Source organism: Anomaloglossus baeobatrachus, chromosome 6 (assembly GCF_048569485.1).
Source record: "Anomaloglossus baeobatrachus isolate aAnoBae1 chromosome 6, aAnoBae1.hap1, whole genome shotgun sequence".
NCBI classification, from domain to species: domain Eukaryota; kingdom Metazoa; phylum Chordata; class Amphibia; order Anura; family Aromobatidae; genus Anomaloglossus; species Anomaloglossus baeobatrachus.
Window position 1 is genome coordinate 565,935,272 of NC_134358.1, and position 17,455 is coordinate 565,952,726.

General features: G+C 47.7%; 1 protein-coding gene across 1 annotated transcript; it reads left to right on the forward strand.

The window, feature by feature from the left end:
- Window positions 1-529: 529 nt before the first annotated feature.
- CDK5 (cyclin dependent kinase 5) lies at window positions 530-13,073 on the forward strand. Its single transcript, XM_075316895.1, has 11 exons — window positions 530-615; window positions 5,164-5,252; window positions 5,346-5,413; window positions 8,279-8,339; window positions 10,090-10,146; window positions 10,514-10,609; window positions 10,858-10,932; window positions 11,012-11,108; window positions 11,192-11,418; window positions 11,936-12,016; window positions 12,537-13,073. The coding sequence occupies exons 1-11, from the start codon at window positions 579-581 to the stop codon at window positions 12,621-12,623; spliced, it is 975 nt and encodes a 324-aa protein (XP_075173010.1). The 5' UTR covers window positions 530-578; the 3' UTR covers window positions 12,624-13,073.
- Window positions 13,074-17,455: the final 4,382 nt, after the last annotated feature.

Sequence of the window (17,455 nt, forward strand, 5' to 3'; positions counted from 1 at the left end):
GCACTGGGCACTACAATGTACGGGCACTACATTGGCAAATTTGCATTTTCACTCTGCAACATCCATTGCTTCTTCTTTCAGGAAAACATGGAGTCAGTATCATCACTGCGCCTGTACTATGGTTCACGTTTTCATGCTGCAGATTTTCTGCTCCTATTAGTTAATATAGATGATCTTTGTTTTTATCGCATTTTTTTGTCTCTTTTTGGTAAACCAAATTTGAAATAAAACTGCAGCGAAAATTTGCCGCAAAAAAACCTCATGGTAGGAACGTAACCTAATGATAAAGGTGCAGCCGCCATGTTGCTCCTCTAGTCGGGTGTACACAAATGGCAGCTAAGAAACCAATAGGGAAGACTCCGCCCAAATATCCATGACAACAGTGCACCTAATAAGGCTGGGTGGGTTTAGCGTCAGCTTATTTCCATGGGAATGACTTCTGCCGTGACGTCACCTATTAGTCGAATCCTATTGGCCAGAAGAGCGGTTTTTACCGCAGGCTTTCTGCATAGATTACTGGTTGGGCGGGACTTGATCTCCGCGCATGCGCATTCCGAGAGAGGCCTGACAGCGGCAAGATGCAGAAATACGAGAAGCTGGAAAAGATTGGAGAAGGTGAGAAACCGGGAACACGGCGGAGGAGACCGGGAGTGTGCGGCCTGCGGGAGTGTGCGACCGGCGGGGCGGGGGCTGCGGACTGTTATGCGGGACACAACCCTCCTCCTCTGTATTATTATAGGCACAGACTACTCCCCTCATCCTCCTCCTCTGTATTATTATAGGCACAGACTACTCCCCTCATCCCCCTCCTCTGTATTATTATAGGCACAGACTACTCCCCTCATCCTCCTCCTCTGTATTATTATAGGCACAGACTACTCCCCTCATCCCCCTCCTCTGTATTATTATAGGCACAGACTACTCCCCTCATCCTCCTCCTCTGTATTATTATAGGCACAGACTACTCCCCTCATCCTCCTCCTCTGTATTATTATAGGCACAGACTACTCCCCTCATCCTCCTCCTCTGTATTATTATAGGCACAGACTACTCCCCTCATCCCCCTCCTCTGTATTATTATAGGCACAGACTACTCCCCTCATCCTCCTCCTCTGTATTATTATAGGCACAGACTACTCCCCTCATCCCCCTCCTCTGTATTATTATAGGCACAGACTACTCCCCTCATCCTCCTCCTCTGTATTATTATAGGCACAGACTACTCCCCTCATCCTCCTCCTCTGTATTATTATAGGCACAGACTACTCCCCTCATCCCCCTCCTCTGTATTATTATAGGCACAGACTACTCCCCTCATCCCCCTCCTCTGTATTATTATAGGTACAGACTACTCCCCTCATCCCCCTCCTCTGTATTATTATAGGCACAGACTACTCCCCTCATCCTCCTCCTCTGTATTATTATAGGCACAGACTACTCCCCTCATCCCCCTCCTCTGTATTATTATAGGCACAGACTACTCCCCTCATCCCCCTCCTCTGTATTATTATAGGCACAGACTACTCCCCTCATCCTCCTCCTCTGTATTATTATAGGCACAGACTACTCCCCTCATCCTCCTCCTCTGTATTATTATAGGCACAGACTACTCCCCTCATCCCCCTCCTCTGTATTATTATAGGCACAGACTACTCCCCTCATCCTCCTCCTCTGTATTATTATAGGCACAGACTACTCCCCTCATCCTCCTCCTCTGTATTATTATAGGCACAGACTACTCCCCTCATCCTCCTCCTCTGTATTATTATAGGCACAGACTACTCCCCTCATCCCCCTCCTCTGTATTATTATAGGCACAGACTACTCCCCTCATCCTCCTCCTCTGTATTATTATAGGCACAGACTACTCCCCTCATCCTCCTCCTCTGTATTATTATAGGCACAGACTACTCCCCTCATCCTCCTCCTCTGTATTATTATAGGCACAGACTACTCCCCTCATCCTCCTCCTCTGTATTATTATAGGCACAGACTACTCCCCTCATCCTCCTCCTCTGTATTATTATAGGCACAGACTACTCCCCTCATCCCCCTCCTCTGTATTATTATAGGCACAGACTACTCCCCTCATCCCCCTCCTCTGTATTATTATAGGCACAGACTACTCCCCTCATCCTCCTCCTCTGTATTATTATAGGCACAGACTACTCCCCTCATCCCCCTCCTCTGTATTATTATAGGCACAGACTACTCCCCTCATCCTCCTCCTCTGTATTATTATAGGCACAGACTACTCCCCTCATCCTCCTCCTCTGTATTATTATAGGCACAGACTACTCCCCTCATCCCCCTCCTCTGTATTATTATAGGCACAGACTACTCCCCTCATCCCCCTCCTCTGTATTATTATAGGCACAGACTACTCCCCTCATCCCCCTCCTCTGTATTATTATAGGCACAGACTACTCCCCTCATCCTCCTCCTCTGTATTATTATAGGCACAGACTACTCCCCTCATCCCCCTCCTCTGTATTATTATAGGCACAGACTACTCCCCTCATCCTCCTCCTCTGTATTATTATAGGCACAGACTACTCCCCTCATCCTCCTCCTCTGTATTATTATAGGCACAGACTACTCCCCTCATCCCCCTCCTCTGTATTATTATAGGCACAGACTACTCCCCTCATCCCCCTCCTCTGTATTATTATAGGTACAGACTACTCCCCTCATCCTCCTCCTCTGTATTATTATAGGTACAGACTACTCCCCTCATCCTCCTCCTCTGTATTATTATAGGCACAGACTACTCCCCTCATCCTCCTCCTCTGTATTATTATAGGCACAGACTACTCCCCTCATCCCCCTCCTCTGTATTATTATAGGTACAGACTACTCCCCTCATCCTCCTCCTCTGTATTATTATAGGTACAGACTACTCCCCTCATCCCCCTCCTCTGTATTATTATAGGCACAGACTACTCCCCTCATCCTCCTCCTCTGTATTATTATAGGCACAGACTTCTCCCCTCCTCCTCCTCCTCTGTATTATTATAGGTACAGACTACTCCCCTCATCCTCCTCCTCTGTATTATTATAGGTACAGACTACTCCCCTCATCCCCCTCCTCTGTATTATTATAGGTACAGACTACTCCCCTCATCCCCCTCCTCTGTATTATTATAGGTACAGACTACTCCCCTCATCCCCCTCCTCTGTATTATTATAGGTACAGACTACTCCCCTCATCCCCCTCCTCTGTATTATTATAGGCACAGACTACTCCCCTCATCCTCCTCCTCTGTATTATTATAGGCACAGACTACTCCCCTCATCCCCCTCCTCTGTATTATTATAGGCACAGACTACTCCCCTCATCCTCTTCCTCTGTATTATTATAGGCACAGACTACTCCCCTCATCCCCCTCCTCTGTATTATTATAGGTACAGACTACTCCCCTCATCCCCCTCCTCTGTATTATTATAGGTGCAGACTACTCCCCTCATCCTCCTCCTCTGTATTATTATAGGCACAGACTACTCCCCTCATCCCCCTCCTCTGTATTATTATAGGCACAGACTACTCCCCTCATCCCCCTCCTCTGTATTATTATAGGCACAGACTACTCCCCTCATCCCCCTCCTCTGTATTATTATAGGTACAGACTACTCCCCTCATCCTCCTCCTCTGTATTATTATAGGTACAGACTACTCCCCTCATCCCCCTCCTCTGTATTATTATAGGCACAGACTACTCCCCTCATCCCCCTCCTCTGTATTATTATAGGCACAGACTACTCCCCTCATCCTCTTCCTCTGTATTATTATAGGCACAGACTACTCCCCTCATCCCCCTCCTCTGTATTATTATAGGTACAGACTACTCCCCTCATCCCCCTCCTCTGTATTATTATAGGTGCAGACTACTCCCCTCATCCTCCTCCTCTGTATTATTATAGGTACAGACTACTCCCCTCATCCTCCTCCTCTGTATTATTATAGGTACAGACTACTCCCCTCATCCTCCTCCTCTGTATTATTATAGGCACAGACTACTCCCCTCATCCCCCTCCTCTGTATTATTATAGGTACAGACTACTCCCCTCATCCTCCTCCTCTGTATTATTATAGGCACAGACTACTCCCCTCATCCCCCTCCTCTGTATTATTATAGGCACAGACTACGCCCCTCATCCTCCTCCTCTGTATTATTATAGGCACAGACTACTCCCCTCATCCCCCTCCTCTGTATTATTATAGGCACAGACTACTCCCCTCATCCTCTTCCTCTGTATTATTATAGGCGCAGACTACTCCCCTCATCCCCCTCCTCTGTATTATTATAGGTACAGACTACTCCCCTCATCCCCCTCCTCTGTATTATTATAGGTGCAGACTACTCCCCTCATCCCCCTCCTCTGTATTATTATAGGCACAGACTACTCCCCTCATCCCCCTCCTCTGTATTATTATAGGCGCAGACTACTCCCCTCATCCCCCTCCTCTGTATTATTATAGGCGCAGACTACTCCCCTCATCCTCCTCCTCTGTATTATTATAGGTACAGACTACTCCCCTCATCCTCCTCCTCTGTATTATTATAGGTACAGACTACTCCCCTCATCCTCCTCCTCTGTATTATTATAGGTACAGACTACTCCCCTCATCCTCCTCCTCTGTATTATTATAGGCACAGACTACTCCCCTCATCCTCCTCTGTATTATTATAGGCACAGACTTCTCCCCTCATCCTCCTCCTCTGTATTATTATAGGCACAGACTACTCCCCTCATCCCCCTCCTCTGTATTATTATAGGCACAGACTACTCCCCTCATCCTCCTCCTCTGTATTATTATAGGCACAGACTACTCCCCTCATCCTCCTCCTCTGTATTATTATAGGCACAGACTACTCCCCTCATCCCCCTCCTCTGTATTATTATAGGCACAGACTACTCCCCTCATCCTCCTCCATACCATGGTGATATCTAGAGCTTTGCTGCATGATGTTGGGGTTGTTGGCGCGGTCCTGTGGAGGATGATGATGTCGTGGTGGTTGGCGCGGTCGTGTGGAGGATGATGATGTCGGGGGGCAGCAGACGCAGCCCCGGTGTCTCCCATCATCACTCTCCATCCCCCAGGAGGGCCTCAGGTCCTCATCTAATTGTCCTCCCAGATTAACCCTTTATATTCTCCCGCAGGAACGTACGGCACCGTGTTCAAAGCAAAGAACCGCGAGACCCATGAAATTGTGGCTCTGAAACGCGTGAGGCTGGATGATGACGATGAGGTGAGAGCCGCTGACCTGTATGTGGGGGGTCCTGTACTGTATATGGGGGGGGGAGGGATCTGTCCTATGTCACCCCCTTGTCTGTCTCTACAGGGCGTCCCCAGCTCCGCTCTACGGGAGATCTGTCTACTGAAGGAGCTGAAGCACAAGAACATCGTCAGGTAACGGCCGCTGGTGATCACATATCTCTGCCCTCTATAAGGGATTTCTAATACCCGTCAGTATCGCTGCCCTCCCCTGGAGCTGGCCTTCCCTGCCCTCCCCTGGAGCTGGCCTCCCCTGCCCTCCCCTGGAGCTGGCCTCCCCTGCCCTCCCCTGGAGCTGGCCTCCCCTGCCCTCCCCTGGCGCTGGCCTCCCCTGCCCTCCTCTGGCGCTGGCCTCCCCTGCCCTCCCGTGGAGCTGGCCTCCCCTGCCCTCCCGTGGAGCTGGCCTCCCCTGCCCTCCCGTGGAGCTGGCCGCCCCTGCCCTCCCGTGGAGCTGGCCGCCCCTGCCCTCCCCTGGCGCTGGCCGCCCCTGCCCTCCCCTGGCGCTGGCCGCCCCTGCCCTCCCCTGGCGCTGGCCTCCCCTGGCGCTGCCCCCCGGTCTGTGATATTAGGACACTCTTCCCGATTTCTTAACCTGTGGACATGAAGGCGTTTTGGGTATTAAACTTGTTGAACCCCTTTTTCATGATGTATACAGTGCCTAAAAGTAGTATTCAACCCCCTGCAGATTTAGCAGGTTTGATAAGATGCAAATAAGTTAGAGGCTGCAAACTTCAAACAAGAGCAGGATTTATTAACAGATGCATAAATCTTACAAACCAACAAGTTATGTTGCTCAGTGAAATTTTAATAAATTTTCAACATAAAAGTGTGGGTCAATTATTATTCAACCCCTAGGTTTAATATTTTGTGGAATAACCCTTGTTTGCAATTACAGCTAATACTCGTCTTTTATAAGACCTGATCAGGCCGGCACAGGTCTCTGGAGTTATCTTGGCCCACTCCTCCATGCAGATCTTCTCCAAGTTATCTAGGTTCTTTGGGTGTCTCATGTGGACTTTAATCTTGAGCTCCTTCCACAAGTTTTCAATTGGGTTAAGGTCAGGAGGCTGACTAGGCCACTGCAACACCTTGATTTTTTTCCCTCTTGAACCAGGCCTTGGTTTTCTTGGCTGTGTGCTTTGGGTCGTTGTCTTGTTGGAAGATGAAATGACGACCCATCTTAAGATCCTTGATGGAGGAGCGCAGGTTCTTGGCCAAAATCTCCAGGTAGGCCGTGCTATCCATCTTCCCATGGATGCGGACCAGATGGCCAGGCCCCTTGGCTGAGAAACAGCCCCACAGCATGATGCTGCCACCACCATGCTTGACTGTAGGGATGGTATTCTTGGGGTCGTATGCAGTGCCATCCAGTCTCCAAACGTCACATGTGTGGTTGGCACCAAAGATCTCGATCTTGGTCTCATCAGACCAGAGAACCTTGAACCAGTCTGTCTCAGAGTCCTCCAAGTGATCATGAGCAAACTGTAGACGAGCCTTGACATGACGCTTTGAAAGTAAAGGTACCTTACGGGCACGTCTGGAACGGAGACCATTGCGGTGGAGTACGTTACTTATGGTATTGACTGAAACCAATGTCCCCACTGCCATGAGATCTTCCCGGAGCTCCTTCCTTGTTGTCCTTGGGTTAGCCTTGACTCTTCGGACAAGCCTGGCCTCGGCACGGGTGGTAACTTTCAAAGGCTGTCCACGCCGTGGATGGCTAACGGTAGTTCCATAAGCCTTCCACTTCCGGATGATGCTCCCAACAGTGGAGACAGGTAGGCCCAACTCCTTGGAAAGGGTTTTGTACCCCTTGCCAGCCTTGTGACCCTCCACGATCTTGTCTCTGATGGCCTTGGGATGCTCCTTTTGTCTTTCCCATGTTGACCAAGTATGAGTGCTGTTCACAAGTTTGGGGAGGGTCTTAATTAGTCAGAAAAGGCTGGAAAAAGAGATAATTAATCCAAACATGTGAAGCTCATTGTTCTTTGTGCCTGAAATACTTCTTAATACTTTAGGGGAACCAAACATAATTCTGGTGGTTTGAGGGGTTGAATAATAAATGACCCTCTGAAAAAACTCTTCACAATTTAACAAAAAAATAAAATAAGAAATCACATTCTTTTTTGCTGCATTTCACACTTCCAGGCTGATCTACAGTCCAAATGTCACAATGCCAAGTTATTCCGAATGTGTAAACCTGCTAAATCTGCAGGGGGTTGAATACTACTTGTAGGCACTGTATATCAGTGGTGTAGCGGGTGTACGCAGCAGGCTCAGGGGCTGGTATAAGACCGACACCTGCTTCTAACCCGGCACCAGCTGCTGCTGTTTAACCGTTTATTTGCCGGCACCAATGTGACCGCCGCATTTCAGTGGCTCAATCCTGCTGGGGCTCCTGTAGCCACAATCTTGGTGATCCTGTGAAGTAGAACTAGGAAATTTGGAATATTTATTTATTTTTCTTTTCCAGTCCTGTAATATTGCAACATATAGGACAAGTGATCAATTAATTGCAGGTTCACGCCCCTTAGGCAACTTAAAGTCAAAAGTGGGGGGGAAAGTATTTAAAAAATATTACAAAGTAAAAAAAAGTTTCAATCTCATCACTTTTTTCCCAACTAAAAAAGAAATAAAACTAATTGGAAAATTCAGTCTCAACGCGTTTATGAACGTCCTCTGGAAATATACAGCTATTCAACCGGCAGAGTAAAGGCTGGAATTAGTGGCTGCACCTTCCACGTGGAGCGTAATAAAAAGTGACCAAAATGTGTTATTTACCCCAAAGTGGTAATTTAAAAAAAAAAAAAATCATCTCACCCCACGTAAGAGGGAAAAAAAAAGTTCTGAGTTCAGAGACAAAGGAAATATTTAATAGAAAAAAAAAAAAAAAGTTAAGGCTTTTAGAAGAACAGAGGGGAAAAAAAAAATCACAAGAGAAGAATGTGGTCTTGTGGTGCCGGAGCCTCCCGTCACTTATCGGTGTCATCCTCTCCGCAGGTTACACGACGTTCTGCACAGTGACAAGAAGCTGACGCTCGTCTTCGAATATTGTGATCAGGTGAGTGGAGGCCGCGGCTCCGAGACCGGGGATTATTATACAGGAGCCTAAGGGCATCATAGTGTCATGTACTGTGGTCTGGCTCTTCCCTAACCTGAAGTGGCTGATAACTGAGAGCAGTAGCTTGTACTGTCTGGGCTGCTAATGGCTGATAACAGGGAGGAGTATTTTATTCACTTTACTTTAAAATTTGGCAGATCTCAGGAATACATTCAATTGTTCCCTGTTAATAGACGTAGACCCCACAGGGTCTTCTTCAGCTGATCTGCGACATGCCACCCCCATACTGACCGCTCCCCTGTAGAGGGTGTAGATTAATACATCGTAATGATACAGCGCATGGCTTGGGTTATGTGGGGGGTCTTCACAGCCATCAATAATGAAGCACAGGAGGAAGGTCCTGGCTGGTTCTTTCCAGGATAATATTATTTTTTTTTTTTTTTTTACAATCCTCGGTTGTGTTTTTGGGGGCTCAGATCATCACGTATAATTCTGCTGCCTGTAGGAGGCTGGTAGGAGAAAAATAACAAAAAACACGTCCCTCCAGCGCGGTGTGTGCACCTCTCGTTTCGACCTGGTGATGGTCGGTGGCGGACCACCCTGGAAACGACCCACCCAGCTCATCCGATTCCTGACAGCCATGGAGTACCTCATTGTTTCTGCCCTCTTCCCTCAAATCCCAATTTCCTAATTTAACCATGGGGCAGTCACTGAAGGGGGGGAGACCTGCGGGTACTGGGGAAGATTAGCGCCAGGCTTACACCCCCAATATTGGGGAGCACTGTCTGGGGCACAATGAACCTTTTAGTTTCCCTCCTCCCCAGCGAGTTCTGATCTTCATGGTCCTTTCCCTGAGCCAAGTCTTCTAAATATCACAACTCTCAGTTTTTTGGGAGGACGTTTCCCTCATGTTAGTGACAGCACCCCTTCAGTTCTTTGGGGTTGTTGTTCCCATCCAGGGTGTCCTTCTGACTGTGGTGTGATTTGCTGCTGACCCCGGCCCTATACTACCTCGGTAGGATATGTCATGTCCTTTACGACAGGGTCCACCTCATTCAGGGTAATGTACCGGCTCTGTGTCCGGTTTCTGGGTACAGGCACCAGATCTGTTCTTCGGTCCATGTACGTCTTTTCCTGATTCACCGGGATCCCTCCAGTGCTTCATCTCTCTCTCTCCTACAGGAGACCCTTCTGGTCTTGTCTCCCCCCATGAGGAATTTTGCAGACGTCCTTGGTTTATTTTCTAGAAGACCTTACTGAGCGTCCTTGGGGTTCACCCCAACTCTTCTTTGAAATCTTCATAGCCGCCAGTCCACAACACCTGTTCTGATCCAGATCACCTATTTGGCATCCGCAGCAGTGACCGGTTTAATGGCCGTTTTCTCGCCACCACTTTCTTGCTCTAATCTGTCGGCCGTTGCGTCCCAGTTTCTTGACTTCCCCTCACAAGGGCACACTTTACCTCCTCCTGGAAAGATTGGTTCTGCCTCTCCCGGGGGGGTCTGGTTTGGGACATCCCGCAGTCTTCTATGCCACCAAATTCACTAGAATAAAAGTCACAAAAATCCTCTCTTTCTGCCTAAATCTGTGTGTTTTGCTTTGATATTGATGGGAGTTTTGCTCCTTCCTGATAGCGGTGATTGTGATATAAATCGGACAAATCCAGCCGACTTCAGAGGATTAGTATTGGGGGGCTGTGTTCTTTTGGATTTGTGTCTTTTGCTTCTTATTTCTCTTCTTGCTGTTTCAGGACCTGAAGAAATACTTTGACAGCTGTAATGGAGACTTGGATCCAGAAATCGTGAAGGTAAAATCATTCTATCAGCGCTGGTCTCGTGTGAGCGGCTTCCATCATTGTATGTGGGGTTGTCTCTATTTGGGGTGTATGAATATGATCCTTGGGGTTCAGCCATTTTGAAAACACAAGCCAGGGTGTTTTCTGTTTTATGGCAGCCCCCCAAGACATCTGGTGCCACCATCATGTACTGCCGTGCCTCGGTGCCATAGTCTGGATGGCTGCAATGTATTGCGGTCCATAGTCGGTGTAGTCTGGCATCGTCATTACTGCTGCGGCTTTGCAGGGTGTCCTATGACCTCGCTTGGCACAGGCCTCCTTGCTATTGGTTTCCATCCCTCCATCTGTATATGAGACTCTCTTCTCCTGTCTTTTTCAGTCCTTCATGTATCAGCTGCTGAAGGGTCTGGCCTTCTGCCACAGTCGCAACGTTCTGCACCGAGACCTGAAGCCCCAGAACCTGCTCATCAACCGGGTAAGAAAATAATGGATAGGGTGAATGAGACGTGCGAACCGCCCCGCGGGGGGGAGATCTGTCTCTGTAGTCGACTCCAGACTGTAAAAGTCACTTTTGGCTTCTAGGTATAAAACTTTAGGAGTCGAGTGATATTTGTTTTGTTTCCCGACCACCATGTGATTCATACTGTAGTCGGCACAATCTGGTAATGCCCCATCGGGGCCATTTGTACATCATCCTGACCTATGTGCCTGCTGTCTGCACAGAACGGGGAGCTGAAGCTGGCAGACTTTGGCCTGGCGCGGGCGTTTGGGATCCCGGTTCGGTGCTACTCAGCGGAGGTGAGCCTGGCATTGATCTCCTATACGTTGCACCCCGGACCTCCCTGCCCCCACTTACACCCATGTATCATCCCTCTAGGTGGTGACACTTTGGTATCGCCCTCCTGATGTGCTCTTTGGTGCCAAACTTTACTCCACTTCTATAGACATGTGGTCGGCCGGATGCATCTTTGCAGGTAAATGTCGGTGTCTCACCCTCTCGATTGTCGCAGTTTCCAGTGTATACATTATCTAAACATGTCCCATCCTCCCTTTGCAGAATTGGCCAATGCCGGGCGGCCGCTCTTTCCTGGAAACGACGTAGATGACCAACTGAAAAGGATTTTCCGATATCCTTTTTTTTGCGCCACAAATGTGTCGGGGGAAGGGCAGGAGATTTTGGGGCGCTGTCAGTATAGTCTGGACTGTTCCTTAACGCGGCACACATTGCTTGGGACCCCGACGGAGGAGCAGTGGCAGGCCATGACGAAGCTTCCCGACTATAAGGTGAGCAGGTGGGCTCGGCGGATGGCTGGCCGTAAGGTACAGACACAGGGAGCGGCCATGCTGAGGATAGGGACTTATTATTTAAAAATATTTTTTTTAGCCCCAGACTGTAAACTAAAATATTTCCAATTACTTAAAAAAAATAAAGTAAATGGAAATATTTTAGTTACAATCTGGAGCTAAAAAATATATATAAATTAAAAAATATACTTTTAGCCCCAGATTGTAAACTAAAAAACTTCCATTTACATAGAAAAGGAGTTCAATTTTTTTTTTTTATCTAAAAATTCTGCATTTCTTCCTTTTTTTTTTTTTTTTTTTCTCGTGACGCAGTTTGTTGTTTCACCCCTAGATGGCAGCAGAGTTGTGTACTGTGCACAGCGCCGTGCCATCGATAGTGGCTGCACCCGGTACTGCAGTCTGATCATGTCCATCCCCCGCTCTCACCGTTGTCGTCCTGATTTGATCTTGTCCTTTTTTTTTTTTTTTTTTTTTTTTTTTTTTTTCTTTTTTCCAGCCTTACCCCATGTACCCGGCGACTACATCTCTAGTGAATGTTGTACCCAAGCTGAACGCGACCGGAAGAGACTTATTACAGGTATCTCAGCCACAGGTTACCGCAGTGGTCTCTACTACTGCTGTGGGACTATAACTCCCAGCATTCATAGAGAAACAGTTGTCTGTTTTCAGTCTTCTTGCTACCAGGAAACCATCAGCAAGCTGGAATGGACAGATTGGTGAATCCTATTAGATGGGGGATTCTGGTTATCGAAAATGAATTCCCCCACCCAACATTGGCTGCGCCCTGATAACATGTCTCTGGGGGCGCGGTGTTTAGGCATTAGCGAGCAGGACAGGGCCAAACTCGATTTATCTAGGCAAGTGATTTTCATTTAAACCAGTAAACAGCCTACTTGCTGATGGTTTCCAGAAGATATTTTTTATTTTTATGAACATAAACTTAATCAAAGGTGGCGAGACCCCATATTGTTTTATTTTACCCCCGTATTGTGGTCGTCCTGTCCCTTGTAGGGGTCCTATCCACTGATTAGGGGCAGCCCCCCAGAATCTCATTAAGCCCCTAATGATCCCTCACGCCGACTCTCTTTTGTTTGCAGAACTTGCTGAAGTGTAACCCGGTCCAGAGGATTTCGGCAGATGAAGCTCTTCAGCACCCGTACTTTGCAGACTACTGCCCCCCATAAGCGCCGAAACCTGCCTCCCCCTCCCCCACCAACTCCTGTCATTATTCCCAGTCATGCATACTGTTGGTCACCTACCCACCCTGCATGGCCGGATACCCCGTATACACCACCGGCTGCATCTGTGTAGGCGGAGACTTTTGGTGCAGTCTCCACCCACTATAGTGACAATGGGTGGGGCTTAATTATGGGAGGGGCCTATTCATAATTCCGGACAGTGTATATGCGGGTGCAGCCCAGCAGGGGGCAGGCACGAGAAATCATTCCAGAATTCCAATCATACAGCCTTATACCATCATCATCATCATCATCATCCCTCTAATTTATTTGTACCCCTCTCATTACCTCATCTGATGCACTTGTATATTTTAATGTACATTTTGGATGGTTTGTGTGCATTTATTTTTTTTTTCCCATTCACCCTGAAGAAATGCAGATTTATTTTACAAACAATTGTGGTTTGTCTTTTATTTTATTATTTTTGCAAAAATTTTAAAGGGCTTGTCCATTCATAGACACTTCCCGGTCTCTCCATACTTGCGATGCGCCTCAGATGTTGGCGCCGCTATTTCAGGTGGGTCATATGACCATTACAGCTTATCAATACACCATCAGGTCAAATGTCTAAGTGATTGGCTGCAGCGGTCATACTACCCTATGGCAGTAGCAGCACTGGCATCGCAGGAACGGTGCGAGAGCAGAGTATACATCCCCTAAAGTGATTACTCGGAGGAGTCACATTAGGAATTAACCCTTTAACTCTAGAATGTGACTTCGAGATTATAAAATATTCTGGATTATCAGATGAGCACCAAAACTCATCAGCCGCAGCGATAAAATCACGATCCCTGATTATTTGGTGTCAGGGGCTTATTGGAAGGTGGTGGTCTGGAGGATACGCCATAAAGATCTCCTGTGTGAACACTCCTCCAAAGGACATGTTCAACGTCTTAACGGGTCCAGGGCTTTTAGGGGCGACATCTTCTGCGGCGCAGACTCTTGTGCAGCCTTATATGTCTTCCCCAGCAACACAGGATCCGGCCATCGCTGACCGTGGAGCATAGGGAAGCTAATCACATTAATATAAGGCATTCACTCTGTAAAATGTGTCCAAAAAATATATTCTTGTTGCACAGTGAAGGCACCGGCCGGGAAAATACTCTGCTTGCACGGGTGGAATTAGGTGACAGGCTCATGTATATTCAGGCTTTTACAACAATAGTAATAAATGTCCCGCAGAGTGTTTTGGGGCAAAGATGCAAATGTATAGTCCTCCTTACCCGAATGTTATGCTGCGTCCTTGAAGGTACGGTCACATCAAGGAAATCCTGCAGAGCAGACATTACTCCTTTGGACATATTTTCAGACTAGAGGATGCATCCTGGTTTTCCACAGTAGAAAATAGGAAAAAAAAAAGTTAGGAAATAAGTAACACGTCTTGGTATAAAGAAGAGGACACGTCCAAATCTCTGATAAGATGCACTTTGGTAGAATAGGAGGTAATGGATGTCTTTGTCCGTGCCCACAGACATGTGCACAGCACTGCTGCATACACCGTATATACACACACACAGTACATGCACACCTTGCTCTGCTACATTAAATTTGCCTGTGTGCAGATCCTGGCAGCGTCCTTTCCTGCCCTGCACCGATCACCTAGATCAGTGTCAGGACAGAGCTGTGATCGGGAATGATGTTGTTTCCATGTTCTGCCTTTAAGACGCACACACTTTTTAGCAAGTTTTTTTTCCTTGCTTAAAAGTGCGTCTTCTAATCTAAAAAAACTAATATATATATTACACAGTGCCTACAAGTAGTATTCAACCCCCTGCAGTTTTACACATTCAGAATTAACGTGGCATTGTGACATTTGGACTGTAGATCAGCCTGGAAGTGTGAAATGCAGCAAAAAAGAATGTTATTTCTTTTTTTTTTTTTTTTTTTTTTTTTTTTAAATTGTGAAAAGTTTATTCAGAGGGTCATTTATTATTCAACCCCTCAATCCACCAGAATTCTTTTTGGTTCCCCTAAAGTATTAAGAAGTATTTCAGGCACAAAGAACAATGAGCTTCACATGTTTGGATTGATTATCTCTTTTTCCAGCCTTTTCTGACTAATTAAGACCCTCCCCAAACTTGTGAACAGCACTCATACATGGTCAACATGGGAAAGACCAAGGCGCATTCCAAGGCCATCAGAGACAAGATCGTGGAGGGTCACAAGGCTGGCAAGGGGTACAAAACCCTTTCCAAGGAGTTGGGCCTACCTGTCTCCACTGTTGGGAGCATCATCCGGAAGTGGAAGGCTTATGGAACTACTGTTAGCCTTCCACGGCCTGGACAGCCTTTGAAAGTTTCCACCCGTGCCGAGGCCAGGCTTGTCCGAAGAGTCAAGGCTAACCCAAGGACAACAAGGAAGGAGCTCCGGGAAGATCTCATAGCAGTGGGGACATTGTTTTCAGTCAATACCATAAGTAACGTACTCCACCGCAATGGTGTCCGTTCCAGACGAGCCCGTACGGTACCTTTACTTTCAAAGAGTCATGTCAAGGCTTGTCTACAGTTTGCTCATGATCACTTGGAGGACTCTGAGACAGACTGGTTCAAGGTTCTCTGGTCTGATGAGACCAAGATCGAGATCTTTGGTGCCAACCACACACGTGACGTTTGGAGACTGGATGGCACTGCATACGACCCCAAGAATACCATCCCTACAGTCAAGCATGGTGGTGGCAGCATCATGCTGTGGGGCTGTTTCTCAGCCAAGGGGCCTGGCCATCTGGTCCGCATCCATGGGAAGATGGATAGCACGGCCTACCTGGAGATTTTGGCCAAGAACCTCCGCTCCTCCATCAAGGATCTTAAGATGGGTCGTCATTTCATCTTCCAACAAGACAACGACCCAAAGCACACAGCCAAGAAAACCAAGGCCTGGTTCAAGAGGGAAAAAATCAAGGTGTTGCAGTGGCCTAGTCAGTCTCCTGACCTTAACCCAATTGAAAACTTGTGGAAGGAGCTCAAGATTAAAGTCCACATGAGACACCCAAAGAACCTAGATAACTTGGAGAAGATCTGCATGGAGGAGTGGGCCAAGATAACTCCAGAGACCTGTGCCGGCCTGATCAGGTCTTATAAAAGACGATTATTAGCTGTAATTGCAAACAAGGGTTATTCCACAAAATATTAAACCTAGGGGTAGAATAATAATTGACCCACACTTTTATGTTGAAAATGTATTAAAATTTAACTGAGCAACATAACTTGTTGGTTTGTAAGATTTATGCATCTGTTAATAAATCCTGCTCTTGTTTGAAGTTTGCAGGCTCTAACTTATTTGCATCTCATCAAACCTGCTAAATCTGCAGGGGGTTGAATACTACTTGTAGGCACTGTATGTTAATGTGTGTGTATGAGAGTATCTATAGTATATTACAGCTCTGGACACTATATACAACTTTTCTGAATGTAGTATAGATCAAATCAGAAATACACCCGGTCCACCTGCGTGGCCGGTACCAGCATTACACAGGAGACCGAGCTTTCCCTCATGTTAATGCGCAGTGAGTATCGGGTGCAGCTGCCCCTCAGCCCAGGTCTTGTTAGGACCTTACATTATTTTAATTACACCAATAATGGCAGCTCAGCCATTGGATTGTTGTCTCCTTCCCTATGCCAGATCTCCTGTATCATGTACTCACTAGGGCACAGTTTTGTGTTTGCACCATATGGCGGCATAACATTTATTACTGTGAGACCATAAGGTAAAAATCTAACTAGTGCGCAATCCAGCATGGACACCATCCGCGAGATTATCACATGCTTAGTCTTTGGGAGAAGGGCGCCCAGTTTGTCACCACACGGACACCACCAGGAGGCTCATCGTCCATTGTGCCGGGGAGACGTCTGCCCTCTTCACGCACTGGCTCCTCTGTGCTTATATTTTCCATCACCTTCTGGATCTGTTCTGCGAGGACGAGGAAATCTATACAGCGAAAACTGCAGGCAAGAAAGCAAAACCGTGCCCTGAAGCCAAAGCACATGCCCTCCGCCCCCTGGAAGGCGACTCCTCCAACGTGTAGATTTTTATATAATTTGCATCTTTTGCACGGCATATATTGTGTGGATGCTAAAATCGCTGTTCCTTGTGTGACTGGACTAGCCAGGTAGTCACAGACATAACACCACACACACCCCCCACCCTAGACAGTAACAACAGTCAACCAAAAACCCTTGTTGCCTCCCTCCAGGGCCTGATGTCCACACCAGGTGGGGCGGAGCCAGGCAGTTGGCCCCACCCACCGAGGAGTTCACAGGCCTGGAGGCGGGGAAAGTGTGAGTTTAGTTCAGGAGGTGAAAGTGAGAGGAGTAACACTTTAGGTGTCTGGGACGGAGCCCAGGCACTGACAGCAAGGTTGGCAGACGGTGGTGGCCGTCTGCAGGAGTTGGTGGAACTCCACAGAGCCCTAAGGACCGGGGTCGGGCGTCGGCCCACCGGTACCGGACTGGGGAACGGAGTGAAGCTAAGCACACAGGCAGGGCCATCAGACCCTGACCAGGCTTGGAGCCGCCGTCAATAGTCAAATCCGAATGTGTCAGGAACCCCAGGGGTTCCCCAACAACCAAGTCCCGATTTGAAGGCAACCGTCCACCCAGAGAGGATATACAGCCACCGCCACAGGCTAGAGATCCAAGGGCCAGCGCCTGCGGGCAAAACGGGCTCCTACAGCACCTATACGTCGGGGAGCGGACTACCGGTGGGCAACCACAGGAGTCAGAACATCATTCTAAGGGTGCAGGGAAAGACAGCCACCATCAGCCGTCCGGGGAGAGCACAAC

Excerpts from the sequence above, each read along its gene's own strand:
- CDK5 (XM_075316895.1), top strand. The coding sequence starts at position 579 with ATGCAGAAATACGAGAAGCTGGAAAAGATTGGAGAAG. Across the intron at positions 616-5,163 it reads GCTGGAAAAGATTGGAGAAG|GAACGTACGGCACCGTGTTC; the intron begins GTGAGAAACCGG and ends ATTCTCCCGCAG. Across the intron at positions 11,419-11,935 it reads CGAAGCTTCCCGACTATAAG|CCTTACCCCATGTACCCGGC; the intron begins GTGAGCAGGTGG and ends TCTTTTTTCCAG.